This window comes from Mytilus trossulus, chromosome 13 (genome assembly GCF_036588685.1).
Source record: "Mytilus trossulus isolate FHL-02 chromosome 13, PNRI_Mtr1.1.1.hap1, whole genome shotgun sequence".
Classification (NCBI taxonomy): domain Eukaryota; kingdom Metazoa; phylum Mollusca; class Bivalvia; order Mytilida; family Mytilidae; genus Mytilus; species Mytilus trossulus.
The window spans coordinates 19,355,145-19,372,463 of NC_086385.1; the positions used below are offsets into that span (position 1 = coordinate 19,355,145).

At 31.4% G+C, this 17,319-nt stretch overlaps 1 protein-coding gene across 2 annotated transcripts; it reads left to right on the forward strand.

Annotated features, from left to right (window-relative positions):
• Nucleotides 1-3,137: 3,137 nt before the first annotated feature.
• LOC134695089 (probable ATP-dependent RNA helicase ddx20) lies at nucleotides 3,138-16,296 on the forward strand. Of its 2 annotated transcripts, none has more exons than XM_063556281.1 (4): nucleotides 3,138-3,321; nucleotides 8,338-8,462; nucleotides 9,069-9,185; nucleotides 10,318-16,296. In XM_063556281.1, the coding sequence occupies exons 2-4, from the start codon at nucleotides 8,354-8,356 to the stop codon at nucleotides 11,844-11,846; spliced, it is 1,755 nt and encodes a 584-aa protein (XP_063412351.1). In that variant the 5' UTR covers nucleotides 3,138-3,321; nucleotides 8,338-8,353; the 3' UTR covers nucleotides 11,847-16,296. The 2 variants fall into 2 exon arrangements, with proteins under 2 accessions (XP_063412351.1, XP_063412350.1); XM_063556280.1 differs by having other exon boundaries at nucleotides 3,138-3,310.
• Nucleotides 16,297-17,319: the final 1,023 nt, after the last annotated feature.

Sequence of the window (17,319 nt, forward strand, 5' to 3'; positions counted from 1 at the left end):
TTGTTACTGACAACTAAATGAAGGTCAAGTTCAATAATGGCGATTTTGACTTGTACCGTTCAGGAGTTATGGTTCTTGAAAGATTGAAAAATGGTGTATGTATGTACTGGTAAATGCCTCCAATATCCGAAGAACCCCTCGAAAGCTGCGAGGGTACAGTGGCATCCATGTACAATCCCTATTGGGATTAATGGAGATGTGTCACTAACGTATATTTATTTTCCAGTTCTGTCCGTGTATTTTCTCATGAACCATTCAACCAAAGCTTTTCAAATTTTAATATGTTGTTACTGATGACAAAATAGAGGTCAAGCTCAATAATGACGATTTTGACTTTTACTGTTCAGGAGTTATGATTCTTGAAAGATTGAAAATGGTGTTTCCAGTCGTGTCCGTGTATTTTCTCATGAACCATTCAACCAAAGCTTTTCAAATTTTAATATGTTGTTACTGATGACAAAATAGAGGTCAAGTTCAATAATGACGATTTTGACTTTTACCGTTCAGGAGTTATGGTTCTTGAAAGATCGTAAAATGGTGTTTTCATTCATGTTGTTGCATTTACTCATGAACCATTCAATCTAAGCTTTTCAAATTTTAATATGTTGATACTGATGACAAAATAGAGGTCAAATTTGATATTGACGATTTTCACTTTCACCAATCATCAGTAATGGTTCTTGTGATGTTGCCAGGACACAAATAAATGTTAATAAATCAGGTTTGCTGTCGTTGTGACAGCCTCTTGTTTGTTACTGCAATTATTAAAAGCTGGGAACAGTATATCTAACGGGAAATGAATCTGATAGGCTTTTCAGTATAAAATTGATGAAATCTCATACTCACCGAGACAATATATATGTTCCTGTTAAAATGTAGAATAAATTTCCTACAACTGTCAAATTCATGTGTACATGTTATTTTCAACTCTTATTATGATGCAACTGGATTTGACTTTAGTCTTACATGTACTATGATTTGGTGGTATTCCACTTTTATAGCTAACTATGTGGTAAGGCCGGCTTTGCTCATTGTTGAAGGCCATACAGCAACTTATAGTTGGTAATTTCTGTGTCATTTTGGTCTCTTGTGAATAGTTGTCTCATTGGCAATTGTACCACATCTTCTTTAATATGTTATCCAGTCCTCAAACTGCAAAACACATTAAACTTTTGTTGTTATCCTTTTCTACCCTCTATGCCTACGGCAAACCTAGACAATAGTTATGCCATGTTAAATACTACCATGATAAGAAATGTGGCTGAAATGTTGACATATCGTCCTTAGTGTGGACAGTGTTACTTGTCCAATTATTTTTATACCCCTTCCTAATTTATCTCTATGTTTTATGCCTCAAATAGCAAGGAGGGGGATAGAATTACACTGTGAAAAAGTTTTATTCATGAATTTTAATGTAAAGTAGTGATTTGGTTCAGTTTAAAAAGGTTAAAAAGTAACATTTCGGAAGCTGTTAAAAGATTTCAACACCCCCTTAACATACAATTAGATATAGGAAGATGTGGTGTGAGTGCCAATGAGACAACTCTCCATCCAAATAACATTTTTTTTTAAAGTAAACCATTCAAGTATAGGTCAATGTACGGCCTTCAACACAGAGCCTTGGCTCACACCAAACAACAAGCTATAAAGGGCCCAAAATGACTTGTGTAAAACCCTTCAAACGGGAAAATCAACGGTCTAATCTATATATAAAATCGAGAAACGAGAAACATGTATAAATTACATAAACAAAAGACAACTACTGTACATCAGATTCCTGACTAAGGACAGGTGCAAACATTTGCAGCAGGATTAAACGTTTTAATGGATCCCCAAAAAAATTGTCCATATTTTAAATTAGAGCCGATGAAGCTTTCTATAATTTTGATATAATTTTTCCAAAAGTAGTACAACACACTGTAAAAATATTATTGAGAAAGTGCAGGTGGGATTTTTTATATTTCCATTTATTGTCTAAAAGAAATGCACTACGAAATAACTGTGTACTCGGACCAGTAGTCTAAATGCAGATAGAGCTTTTTTTTTTTTATTTGTCAGCCAGCAGATCTTGGATTCATTAAGTAATCAGCACACCAGTACTATGATTTAAATAGAACATTGTTTTGATGGATTATGTCTCAGTTATTTACCGTATCAAGGGAGCTATATACTTATATTGATCAAGGACTTAAAATCTATATACGTCCCTGTATTGATGTATGAGTGAAGAACAGGGTTCTTGTTCTCTTCTACATAAATATAAACCAAACATTTGTTCCTTCAAAAAAAAATACAAATTTCAAATTGCTCTTATTTTTATATGACCGCAAAAAAGTTGTGCAAGTATCATGCTATCGTGTCGTCTGCAGCGTTGCCAACCGAAGACACATTTGCATTCCAGACAATAACATTAATACAAGTGAATGGATCTCTATGAAATTTTAACAAATTTTTCCTGAAAAGGTACAAAAAGTTTAATTAGGGATTTTTCTCCCATAGAATTTCTCAATATATATGTTCCTGCTTTGAGTTCATTCTTCACTTTAATATAACGGTTAATTTAAAATTCTTGCCAAATGGTGTGGCCGGGTTTTTTTGTAATTATTTGAGTTGAGACCTCTGAAGAATCATGTTGATGAATATTGTAACGAATCACGGGAAAACCAATTAGACACTAACGGTAGCTGAAAATGACCGTTTGACATATGACCAACCCTCATAGATCAGACAAGCTTTTTGGAGAGCTATATTTTATTTGATGAATGACTGTCTTTATTTTTTAAACAATTCGTGATTTAAATTGGATACTTTAAAAGTATATTTATTTAATATTAACAAAAACATGTGCAATTAAAGGACCATCAGGAGTCTTTCGAAAATCCTTTATCCATAGCTGTTTTTTAATTGCTATTTTTATCAAAAATTCTCCGATTGATGCATGACGTCACGAGATTTTTGGCATTTCTTCAAATGCGGAGGAATCTTACCATGAACACAAAACCTTTCACATTCTTTATGAGCAATTAATTGTTGTTCAAAGTTTATTTTATTTCAATGGTTTCCAAAAATACAGTGAAGCACAATCAACGAACCACGCAAAATGAGCCGAACAAATAGTCATAGACCTATTTAACGGCGAATGAAACAAGTACGGATTTGTGAATAGGCTACTTATGGTCGACTGAGATGTAATGTACACAAATGTATTACCAGTGATTACTTATCCACCGAATGTATACAGCAAAAAGTACAGAACTGTACTATAAATAACATAATAACGTGTTCTGTTTTGATTCAGATTTTTTTTCTTGTAAGTCGCAGGTGAGTTAAAAAAATACTCGGAATACAGAAAAAAAAAAACGCATGGTAAAATCATGATGATTAGTTTCATATTTCTGTTTATTATAACCTGATACACATTCATTCATAAAAGAGATCATTTTCATGAGAATATACTTCGTGTAGTAAAAGGATGACAAATATTGTCAAGCCAGATTAATGGAAAATAATTTTGATGTATTGATTTTTAGTCTTCCCGGGGACAAAGGAATCTCTACAAAATTCTCCAATAATATATATTATTAAATTATGATAAGATTTAAATATTTGTGTTTAAATTGATTTTAACCATTATCATCTGAATCCGCTTACAGATGTGTTCTTAACTCATTTTAAACCAAAGAAGGCATAGTGTAGTGTACATGAACATATATTATGTATATTAATTACATTATCTGTCAATTAGAGAACTGCATTAAAGCTCTTAATGCCTTGTACGACTGCTTCAGTGCCTACAGGATGTTTCCACTCAATTTTTCAGAAATTATTAGTTGTGGTGTTTCACAATGTTTACCTTTGGAGAGTCAAAACTCTCTATATTTTGATATACTTACGAAGTGTACCAAATCCAAGTCAGGATTCATGTCGACCTTTAGGTGATACACATAGTTGCCTCATTGGCAATGCCACCATACTTCATCTCTACAATTTGATTGTCAACACTACAAATACCAAAATCAGTTCCAATCTTTATTTTATGCCCCTGCATTTATAGCAGAGGGGGCATTAAGTTATGCATGTACCCTCGCCCGTCTGTGTATATCCCAAAGTTGGTTCCCTTTCTCTAACTTTAGATTGCCTCAATTAAATGTTATGAAACTTATACTCAATGCTTATACATGTTATAACTCCAATACAGGAATCAGTTTTTGGATTTTGGTGGCTTCACTTTAACTGTTCTAGAGTTTGCTCTTTTACAATTGCTATTTTTTTCTTTCCCTTCCCTAACTTAAGTTTTCCTTTAATAACTTAATGGTATAAATTTATACACAATGCTTATTACCACAAAATACAGATCAAGTTTGAATTTCGTGGTGTGTCACTTTTATTGTTCTAATGAGTTCTGCTCCATTACAAATGGAAAAATTATGAATATTTTGTTTCTGTTCTCTTAACTTTTGTTTGCCTCATAAACGAAATGCCATAAACTTGCACAAAATGCTTACTACAAGAAAGTATAGATCTAATTTAAATTTAGGTGGCATCATTTTAACTGTTCTAGCTATATAAAGTCATGCCACTTTACTAATGAAAAAATTGCTGAATTTTTCGTTTCTGTTCTCTTATTTCAGATTGCCTCAACCAAATGTTTGAAGACTTATATACAATTGTCATTGCCACAAAACTCTGATCAAGTACAAATTTGGATAGCTTCACTTTTACTTTCTTCAGTTATTATGGTGATGTCCCTTTTTAACTTTATATGATACAAGTATATATATGCAAGCAACATGAGCAAGGGCATCACCTGTGTCCCATGGACATATTCATGTTATCCCCATTTATTTAAAAAGCTCACTAAGGCGAATCCATGAGTCCTGGACTCACCATTTTAAAAACTGGTGTGTCCAAGATTGAAACATTTTGTATAAACTGAACACACATATCATCATTTTATAGCAAAATTTTAAATGTAATCTGAATTGAAGGGGGCTCTCGGGTCTAAATAAATTTTTTGTATTTAAAATAGGATTTCTCTATATTTTTCTATAAATGAACTTTATCTTATACTTAAGTCTTAATAGAAAAGTGAAATAAAAAAATGGGGTCACCGTTCATTTACGCTCACAATCTGCCTTCGAAAGAAGCATACATTTTTGTTAATGTCCTTTTTATCTGAAGAAGAAATATTAGTAATATCTTAATAATAAAAGAACTAAATTACAGAAATTGCTTAAATTTTACAATTAATTAGTTTATGTACAGCTTACTCTAAAGCAACAATAAAAAAATATATGTCACTGATGAGTTAAAAAAGATATTTCAATTTTAATGCCAAAAAAAGGCATTTTTGCACCAAAGGGAGATAACTAAGAGCTATTTCCATGATATCTACATCTCAAAAGTCATCTGGGGTGGACACGAATTGATTTTTTGGAATGAGGTTTGTACCATATGAAAAAGTAACAACAACTAAAGGTAATTAATAAAATTTGTAATGAAAAATTAAAAGTTTATTTTATTATTGAAAATCTTATACCCGCGAGCCTCCTTAATGTCATTTCATTGCTATATTAGGTCATAAAGATTCAAATGATACAGTAATTATATACATGTATTGCAATGAAATATCTTTTCTTACTGTTTGACTCACCATGGCCTAAAATGACTTGCCATCAAAGATCCTTAGTGAGAACCCTGTAGCTAAGCAACTTGGAAATATTAATTATATGGGTAATTGCATCATTGAAGCTCTTATATGTATAAAATTCTTGCTAGATTTTCATGAAACTTATATCAGAGGTTTATTATTATACCCCTGCTTTAAACAACGTGGGAATATACTATTTTACTTCTGTCAGTCTATCCCATGTATATTTATCATTGTATCTTTCTCATGAACTACATTACTAGGATTTTTGAAAGGAGTAGGTTTTTGGCCCCAAAATATAGCAGTTATAGAAAATTGTGAAAATGCAATCTTTAAGCTTTATTTTGAAAAATAAAATGCTAACTACTTAAATATGAGCTGTTTTTGACAATACAATGCAAAAAAAGGTTTCCTTCTAAAATAAAAGTGTTCATTTATAATATTGAAATGTAAATTGTATTTGATGATAATACAAAACATATATATATTAAGGTTGAGGATGAACACGAATGTGGCCACTATCATTTTTGACAAACACCATCTGAAAAGTGACGCTTTTTGGCATATTTGACAGATTTTTCATATTTGAGCTTGGATCAGAGCGTTTTTAATGACTATTGACAATCAGATAAAATCTTTCAAATGAACTAATCAAATCAACTGAAGTAGACACTTAAGTGTTTAAAAGGTGTCAAAAAACTTGCGTTAGATGATCATGAACCTGAAATTTGTGGCCAAAATCGGCCCTTACGGAACCTACCACTTTGGTTTCAGTGTTTGTATAAGTCAGCTATACCATGTGATGCGTTTTCAGATTCATCACTCAACAACTTTCTGTTCACCAAAATATGTGTGGGGGTATGATATCATCAGTGAGCAGTAGCTTGCAGTTTAACTTTTATTAATTTAGTTTTGTCTTGGCCATGAATGGGATCAAATGGACTTGGATTTGATCTTCTCTAAGCTAGAGATGGGTTACACGTATTAAAACTAGGTGTGTTTGGGTATTGAAAGGAAGATAATGTCAACTGTAAATTGAAGCAAGGGTAAACCATTTGGTCGACCAATTCGATCCACAAACTCGTCATTTGCACATTCTTATACACTTGAAAATGACCAGTTTCAGAATTCTTAAGTATGTCATCAAACATCATAATTAAAGATTGCCATAGTAACAAACTGTTCTGTAAATACAGAAAAATCAATAAACAGAAGAACTTTCCCAGAATAAATTAGGAAAATTGTGAATTATTGAAATTATGCAATCACACATGGTTTTAATTTGATCTGAAGAATTTGAAGATTATATTCCATTTTGCAATCAAACAATTGACAAATTGTACAATATTTGTTTGGACATTTCATTGATTGTAATTGTATTTTTCAGATGATTGGGTTAGTTTACAAGTGATCTAACATTTGTATAGGATTGTACAAATGTGTATGTTTATTGATCTAATCTAGATGCAAGGATTTTTAAACAATCTAGAAAATTACTGAAATAGGGGGAAATAAATAACAAAATGTGAATGAAAATTAATATTAACTTAATCACAGTAGTTTTGAAATGACTATACATGTATATAGATATCTGGTCAGGAGTTCAATCATTGCATTCATCTGTGGAAGCCCAAGAAGCCAATATTAATTAAGACTTCATATTTAAACACCATGACATACTATAGATGAAGTCACCATTGGGGGCATTGAGGAAAATAAGTTTTGTAGCTAACTGTGTAAGCCTCTTAAAATAAAGAATTTTTATTATTATAATTATTATTATTTCAATATAAGTGAGGACTCACCTTAAAAATTTGCTATTGAGAACCCTGATATTGATATACATGTTCTTCATGAAGATAGACATGCATCTAGAGAGTGAACAGAAATTCTAATGCAACAACGTTTGTAACGTTAATTTTGATTGGATAACGTCACTTTCTTACATGGCATCAATTGACAATTGATGCTATGGGACGTACGCGCAAGAGCAGACGGCATATGACAGATTTTAAATACATGTTTTAACGTTGTTTTCTGTCAGTTTCATTAGAATGGAGATAACAATATTGTATTTTAAGCTCCGACGGCATCAATTTGGGATTTGATTGTCGCAAATACCCGTTTACTGTCTCCGCTAACGCGTCGCCAGTAAACTTAATTTGCGAACATCAAATCCCCAATTGATGCCATGGGAGCTTTAAATACAATACAGTTATCTCCTAAGTGACAGCATTGTATGATGTTAAAAAAAATTCAATTGATTGCAACCATTTTACATTTACCGTTCTCGATCGGAGATTGAAGTAACTTCTATTCAGAATCCTTTTTTTTAATTTCGTACCATTTCACAGAAAACTGTACTGTTATCCATCAATCAATTTAAAAATGGTATATGTACACTGTTTACTACATTGTACATACATGTATATATCTACTGCTGTCTCACTGATTATATATTGTTAAAAGCTGTGTGTGCCCATTACCGCGGATTCATTACATGAATACATCTACATTGTACATGTAGGTACATGTAATCCATGATTTTACATGTTCAACAAAGTTTGCATATAAAATATGTTATGCAGACTTTTGCAGAACCAACTTATCAAAAATCAATGAAAATAAATAAATGTACTACAGTATGCATAGATATAATGAATAAAGACAATGTTATACTTTTGTAGAATGTAGCTGGTGACAATGTTGAAGAGGAAGATAGAAGAAATTGGTGATTTATCATCTGACATAGATGACAACAGTAGCAGTTCTGTCATAACTAACAGCAGTTCTGATGTTCCAACATCTATAGGTTAGTACTTAGTATAGGTTATAGAAGTTTTCAATTCTTCACAATAACATGGACAAAAGTAAAATGACAACAATACTGTACTCAGAGGAAAATTTAAAACAGACAGTACATTTGTACCAAATCAATGGCAAAATCAAAAGCTCAAACACATCAAAAGAAAAGGACAACAACTGTCATATTCCTGACTTGGTACAGCCATTTTCTTAAGTAGGGATTTTGTTGTTGCAACTTCAACTAGAATCAATTTTCATCCTGCTTTACATTTAAAAAGTAATAAACTTATTTGAGTAACAAGTACATGTAGTACTGGAAATGAAAATTGTTTGAAATAACCTACAACCAATCTGTAAAGTCCTTGCTTTCACCTCTTTTGTACAGAACTAAATCGTTTATTTCTTTACTGATAATTGAAAATTGTAAAACATGTACATCTACATGGTAAAAACTACTATTGTGAACATCTGGTATATATACATGTACATTTATATTCAATTTGTTTAAATGAAATTGCATAAAGCCATATATCAACTTTTTATCTGTCAGATGACATGCCCTAGGATTTCATTTACATACATGTACATGTATATTTATAAACTATTGTTTTAGTTATGTCTAAAAAGAAACGTCAAAAGAAGTCTGTGAAGTTCAAAGGTGTGACTGTCTACTATTTTCCCAGAATGCAAGGTTTTACATGTGTTCCAAGTGAAGGAGGTTCCACACTGGGTAAGTTATATAAATTACAGGTTGTCATGCTTGTCAACAAATGATAAAGGTTGACTTCTAAATTAAAATTACATTCTAAATGTAACACAACTGCTGATTGGCTTAAAGAATATAATTATAAGGAATCAGTGGGCACCACATTTTTGATTTTATATCTTCAAAGACCGAAAAAAAAGAGTCATTCCTGTATAAAATGTCAACACTACATTAAAAAAAAATGATAAGATTGAAGCATTTGTAATTAAAAAAAAAACATAAGAGAATGTGCCTAGAGTTGGGAACATGGTCACTTTCATACACTTCAAAAGTTCAATAAGGTTCTTATTGGTGCTGAAAAAAACCAACTTCCCAATCATACATGTATGTTGTTAACTTGGAATTTATTATTGTAACCAGTAAAACATCAATTTAAACATTGTGAAATAGAGATATTAAAAAGAGGTAGGGGAACCAGGGTCTTGTCAAAGAAAAAAGAAAAATGCCATGGAAAAAAAACCCAAAAAGATCAAGTCAACACAACATCACAAAGAACAGTAAACATTAAAAGACATCAAGAACCATAATCTGGGGCCAAGCTGGATTAATGCTCTAAAAGGGTATATGTAAGCATTTCCCTGTGTCATATGTGTTTTCATATATATATATATAATATGCATGTAAATTAATTGCCAAATCTACTCATTACACATTCATTAATACAATGACATAATTAAAATGATAACAAAGACAACAACACCCATCAATTACCGCATGGTAAGAATTTATTATGGTGAACATGTTTGGCCAACAAGGATGGCATCTTCAGGACAATATTATACATGAAATCAAACAGTAAAGTACAAACTTGGCGGTTGTGTGGTTCGCCAAACAATAGAGGTTGTTATTAAAACGTTATAGATATAAATAGAAAATGAAAGTGAAAGTAAAATAAGATTCTAGTATAGATAAAAGTGAAAGTTTTATTGTATATTTATAGTGAAAGACAAATGTGAATACCTTAAGGTATCCACCCACTATTACCCAACGCACCATAACCACTTCAGGTGTTGGTTCACCTTGTTCAAATTCAATGACATAATTAGTAAACTTGAAATACCGAATCGTAAGCTTTAACCATTGTGATTTATTACAGGCATGTTACACAAGCATAGTCATATAGAGAGTTTTAGTATACCAGACCATGCCAAGGAACAGAAGAGACTACACACCTTAATGATTGAAGAAATGAAGAAACAAGAAAAGAAAAGTGCTAAATATTTGGGGAGTGACGAAGAAGATGATGATGAGGAAGACATGGAAGATGATTCTGATTTTGAGAATGACGATTATTATGTACTGACACCAATAACAACAAGACAGAGACGCATTCTGCTTAGACAGTCAGGGGTTAAAAAAATAGAAAGTGGTGAGAAGGATGGGTGCCGAGATATTCGTAACTCACGTGAGCTATGTGGGTGTGACTGTCAGGTATTTTGTGATCCAGAGACTTGTGCCTGTAGTCAAGAAGGTATACAATGTCAGGTCGATAGATTATCATTTCCTTGTGGTTGTAGTAAAGACGGCTGTGGTAATCTACAAGGTAGAATTGAGTTTAACCCCATTCGTGTGAGAACTCATTTTATTCATACATTAATGAGGCTTCAGTTAGATAAGAAAGAAGAAGATCATTTATCACCTGTTACTAAAATACAAAAAGGTCAAGAATTAGAACAAGAGAAAATTGAATCGGATGTTGACTCTGCACATTGTTCTGACGATGAGCAAAAGACAATTGACTTGACTGAATTTAACAGCAACGAACTAGGGAGTTGTCGAGATTGTCAGAATTCAGATGTCTGTAATGTAATGATGCAGGAAGTTCAGTATGCTTCTCAACAACAGAGGACAGCACTGATCTATCAGTCACAACAATACCGGGAATCTCAGTCTAACGTGTTACCAAGAGTATATCTCTATAATGAATCAGATGAACTTTATAACACTGATAGTATGTCTTCTTTATATAATTACAAAGAAGATGAAAGCTCATATTCAGAGTCCAGTTCTACAGAGAATAGCCCACCATATGAAAATGTTGATTATCCAGAGAAATCATATCAAACATTAACGCCATTTACAACTGAACAAACAAACCAAAACTTTAGTAGCCATAGTAACAATATATCACCACAAAGTTCATTCATTTCAAACTCACAGCCAGAAAAAAAGTACACATCATTAAATTCTGCAGATCAATTCTATAAAGTTACAGACCAAATGACAGCTGGGGTTGTTCAAAACAACTGGATGTCATCGTATTCAGGACCTCAAAATCGTGTGGTATCCACATGTTATACCACAATGACAAACACTACCAGTGATAAAATTGCTGAAGCTTGTCCCGCCATATTATCACACATAAACCACAATGATAATGGATACACCGATGGCATTACAGTAGAGAAATATCAAGATCCATTCTCTGTCAATTGTGGTGATGTTAAAACTTATATAGACTTAGACAAAAGCTCATCTAGCCAATCAGAAACAGGTAACCATTGTGTAACCAATCAACAAGGGCAATCAGAAGCACAGACGTGGAATAATTCTTCAGAAGTTGGGCAGAACTTTGGTGAAATTATAAAAGAATCATTGGTAGAAACTGTGCATGTATCTGCTTGACAAATCTTATAATCTCAACTCTAAAATGTTTGTGATTACAGTTAGTGTATTTGATTAAGTAAGGTTTACCAACCTGTTTAAAGTGTAGTAAAGCAATCCATTGTATAGTGGACTTCATTGTTTTTTATGGCTTGACACAAAAAAACTAAAGTTGCCTTCACTTCAAAGATTAAATATTTACATTATAAAACATTCACCAATCAAAATAGGGTGCAAAGGTTAGTGATTTAACTAGTCAGAAATATTTTACTGCAAAGAATCTTGTCAATGAAGGATGATCAGTTGTTTCATTGACTGTCTACTTAAATGTACATGATGTAACTAAGAATGGCATGCATATTTTAGTGTAAGATGGTTATTATAAGCAATCCCCATGTTACAGTGGTGCTATTAACATGTAAGGCATTTCACTGAAAGTCATTGTTACAAAACAAGTGTACTTTCACTAAAATTTTCTAAAAAAATAGATAAGGTGCTTTTTGAGAGGAAGCTTCATGAAGTCTTTATTAAGGAACATTTATTTATAGATTTGAATAAGGTTGGTGATTTGGTACTTCTACACATGTATGAAATGAGATTTATTTTACAGTTCTATGTAAAGATATATTGTTTTCATTGTTGTTATCAAACGGAATCTTTGTCTCAGATAAATATTGTGTTATTTGTTATGTAGCTCGTTTTAAAGAAATTCTAAGAACATCATTTAAATCGGTATTTGAGCATTGTTGAGGCATACAAACTTGTGAATTAATAGTATTACATATCCCAAAAGTCATTTGATATCTGGGTCTGAGATTCTTGTTAAATGTGATAAGTGTAAATCAATATTTTACTCACATCTTTATGTATAAGATTTTTTTTATATATGATTGTAATGTGAACAATTGTAAATAATTTTTCCTTCTTATTTTAAACAACTATGTCTCTAAGAATATTTATCAAAATTTTATGAATTGTAACTGTTAAATTTTGATGTTGATTTACAGCTTATTTATTCATTTCTTTTTTTTTACGAGTAGATCTGATTTTACAAATTGAATATATATTTACAAGTATGGTAAAAAAAATATGGCAAAGTTGTCTTCCCTGTATGGCTAAATTGAAAAGTTAGGACATTGAAATGAATCAGATAATTATTTTACTAAAATATGCTGACATATGAAAAAAACTTCAGATAATTATTTTATATTTTTCCATAAACACATGTATGACATATGCATGACAAGAAATAAAAAGTAATTGAAATTACATTTCATTTGTTCCGATGAGATCTGTTTGAAGGTTTACATCCTACTGATTTCTGTGAGCAATATTTGTACTGAGAGTACTGACATATGTTATTATATCTATGTTTGTTGGAAATATTTGAAATTAATCCACAATCAATAGCAAAATTTCCAAATATCTGAAATTTGTAAATGTGTTTATTAATGATCTACGCCATGTACGCTGAGGAACCAAAAATATAAAGTGCATGTACTTTGTCTTTTGACATAATGTTTCAAAAGTTTGTTTCATTCATAATTGTAATTGATAGTTCATTTAATATTATATAAGCTTTACCTAGATCTTTTTTTATTTGTCATTAGTGCTTGCTAGGCCAGATGTCATTGTTGTTTCCATGACAACTCTCTTTTAATCTTATTATGTTTTGTTTATGTGTGTTTTGCTTAATGTAAACTTTAAGGCAATAAAAGTGGTGAGGTTGTGCTGGAAACAACAAATATTTGTAAGGTGAAGGCCATTCGAGTCTTTGTTTTTTCATATAGAGCCCTTTACACTCCAGACGTTTGTCTTTGTACTTTGTATAGTCAAATGGAGAGATATATTTTTGCATTGTATGCAAACAATAAATGAAGCATCGGAACAGGACAACTAGACACATCTTAAACATTTGTACAACATTGGTGATTTATTTAGTTGACAAACGTTTCCTTCTGACAAGAGCAGATATCTCAGTCAGGTAACAGATATGCACAGGTTTCTAAATTATATCAAAATTATTCTCTATTCAAATTTTTTAATTTAGCTTCTATGACCATTTAGTTTTAACTTTGCACTTTATACTATGTCGATATCCAGTTATTTCACATGAGCTCTAAGAACAATCCTTATTCTGGTAATACGACTTCAAACCTTACAAGATAAAAACACTTAATTTTTAAGATTTTACAAGTTGGTATAAGTAAAACCTTATAGTTTATTGACTATAAGCAGATACATTTAACTACAGCAAGATATTTTTGTTAACTGGTGCTTTTCTTTAGTAGTTTTACTGTGATTTATTTTAGCTTATGATACTGGTGCTAGCTTTAATATTGTTCATTATTTAAATTTAAGCATTTAAGAAAATGTCAGAATTTAGAATATACTTAAGAACCCAGTCAGTTTGATTTACAAAGATTTGTTTAATTCACAATTTTGCTTGGTATTGATTGTATAACAAACAGGTACTTAATTAAATTATGTCATGTATGTGCAATACATGTAGTTATAAATTTTATGAAAGAGTGATTGTTTTTATCTTGAGAACTGCTGTATAGTGGTATTTAAGAATATTGTAAAAAGGTAAATTGATTTTGTCTATAATGTATTAGTTTTTAGCCTACTAAGGTCATGAAGGTTAAGAATTGGCTTATTTAACCATGTTTGTTATCATGTATTTTTGCATTTATCAGAAATCATATTTTATGATAAGAAAAATATATTTTATAAGACTTAAGTGATACTCCATATTCAGTTCCCTTTAAAGTGCACCATACAGAACTTTCTTATATGGCATCTATAAAGTTTGGTATATATATTTCCACTTCCATTACTCATATACATTATTGAATTTGTAATGAAAAGAAAACCAAATTTTTCCAATTCTATATATGATTTGGTTTTTATGTGTATCATATAAAACCTCCTCAGGCCTAACCTCATCATTATCACCCTCTCTATCGTTATCTGGGCAAGAAACTGTATGAAAATGGCATCTAGAAAGGATTTTTAGGCAGAACTAAGGGTTAAAATTTCCTTCCAAACCAAAATAGCTTGGACATAAAGAAGGCATCATTTTACCAGACAGAACATAACAATAAGATCTACTACACTTATTTACAATTTTTTTTTTTTTTTAAACCAGTTAGGACAAACATCAAATGGCCTTGTACGTAAAATGGTCGTTATGGTAATTTGCCAATGTTGTAAGAACCCTGGGGAATATATATTTAGGAATTGAGTTATAAGTTAGTTTTTTTTTACTTGAGGAACAATGGTCAAGTCAGGTTTTAAATAGTGATTTTGGTATATGATTTTATTTTACTGAACAGTCTGTCTTTTTATAGTTCAGGACATACTTTGTTACCTTGGGTCACCAGCAATACATGCAGGCCCGTAGCCAGGAATTTCCAAGAGAGGGTTCGTTCAACTCACAAACTCGACTTTAACAGTCACAATATGAACAGAACCTTGACTTTAACAGTGCTTATTAGTTTTCAAGGGGGGGGGGGGGTGTCTGAACCCCCCTGGCTACGGGTATGACATGGAGCAGCATTATTTGGGGAAAACTATATTATATATTGATAACAAGTAAACTCAACATTTGAATTACAATAACAGATTTTCAGATTAGAGTACAGCTAAAAAAAAATGTGTTTGAAACAGTATGAAGTAGAATTGTGAAACTGTTGGGTTATTTTTATCACACTATCAGATGATATATGCCCATCCTTGAGATAAGGACAAAACCAGATAAATGTATGATGAAATCAAGGTCATAATTTAAACATTTATTTTTATAGGCATTTCAGTCTTTAGTTATTCATTGATTTCATTGATATTGATATCTGTCGGCAGACATTAAAAACTTTGAATTCAAGAAAGTTTGATGTCATGTGTATAGCTAAAGTTCCAATATATATAAGATGCAATTTTTATGCCATTAAGCTTTACATTTTAAGTCAGTATGATGTATTGTTATTGACATTAGGTTGATATCTTGGTAGACTAAGTACATCAACTTCCTGTGGAAGCTGCTAAACATTTTAATACAGGTTTTAGAAACCTATGAAAGGTTTAAGATTTATAGGTTTAATGCAGAATGATGAGACTTTTTTGAGATGGACTAACAATAATCTCGTACAATTTGTTCATTTTTGAAAATTTAGGAATTACTTAATTTCTCGTTGGCTTTCAATTTCCATACAGACATTGTTTTTGATAGTGATTTTACTAAGATGAAATAAGTGTGATGATCAAATTGTGTTATTTATTTATTTTTATTGAACAATGCATTTTCAAGGAACAAGTTTATACAAAAATCTCAAAAATGTTATAATCTCATTTGTGTAAATGAATTCCAGACAGTTAAAAGATCTGAATATTGTTGTTGTATATAATATTGTTGTTATGCATGGTAGATTGTTATTGTTGTTGTAGTATAAATAAATGTGCAATACACCAATGTTAAGGTTGTTGATTTGCCCCTTGAAGAAAGTACTGTCAAAGTACTTTTATTCGTGGGGTACCAATTTTCGTGGTTTTCGTGGATGACTTTATCCACGAATTTAAGTGTCCAACGAAATAAAACAACCATTGTCCAAAACAAGACATGGAAAAATCCACATCGGAAGGTTTGACTACTGATATGATCTAGAGAATATATTGAGTAATGCCAAATCTGAGAATACTTTAATGGCAGTCTCAGAACTCTAACCACATTCAGGATTATATCCATTTAATCTGTAATAAGCTTAACTGTACAACTTTTGATCTTTTAATTATCATAAAAATATTTTTGATCGATGAAATTTAGATTTCCGGTATTGATACACTAGTATGATAAAGTGTTCATTTTATATTCTCATAGTTCTCGTACATATGGGAAATAATAATTTCATGCTGGGTTTGATTTTGATAAGAATTATTTGACAATTCGAGATACGTTTATAGCATTTGTTTATGTTACTGTTTTCGTTAGGTGATATGTTTATGGCCTAATCAACACCTTTGATGGTCTTTAATCTGTTGATCACTTTATTATGGGTTAATAAGTGTTATCACTACGATTTACACGGTTCAATGTTTACTTTGTAATTTCCTTCAATCCAGACTATTTCTAACCTTTGTTTCTAGAGGCTTTAATTTTTAATTTTTATATTTTTTTTTGAAAACTAAAATCAACGAATTTAAAAACCCACGAACATGTAAAAATTGCTCAAACCACGAAAATTGATACCCACGAATTAAAGTACTTTCACAGTAGTTCGTACTTTACACACTGACAGGTGTTACTATGACGTAAGTGATTTACTTCTAACTTTCTAAAATTACTTCACTTTCTCCAGACTTTAAATTTTTGTGACATGAACAACTTAAAAAAAAAAAAAAAAAACTGTCATAAAGTATTGAAGTATGCCCTGAGTGATTAACTTTGTCTGTCTTGTCTGAAATCCTCAGTGGGATCTGAATCCAAAGGAGCTTTCAA

What these genes read in the sequence shown, in the direction of transcription:
- LOC134695089 (XM_063556281.1), top strand. Translation starts at nt 8,354, where the DNA reads ATGTTGAAGAGGAAGATAGAAGAAATTGGTGATTTATCATCTGACATA. An exon ending in TGATGTTCCAACATCTATAG is followed by an intron (nt 8,463 to 9,068) that starts GTTAGTACTTAG and finishes CTATTGTTTTAG; the next exon opens with TTATGTCTAAAAAGAAACGT. An exon ending in TGAAGGAGGTTCCACACTGG is followed by an intron (nt 9,186 to 10,317) that starts GTAAGTTATATA and finishes GATTTATTACAG; the next exon opens with GCATGTTACACAAGCATAGT.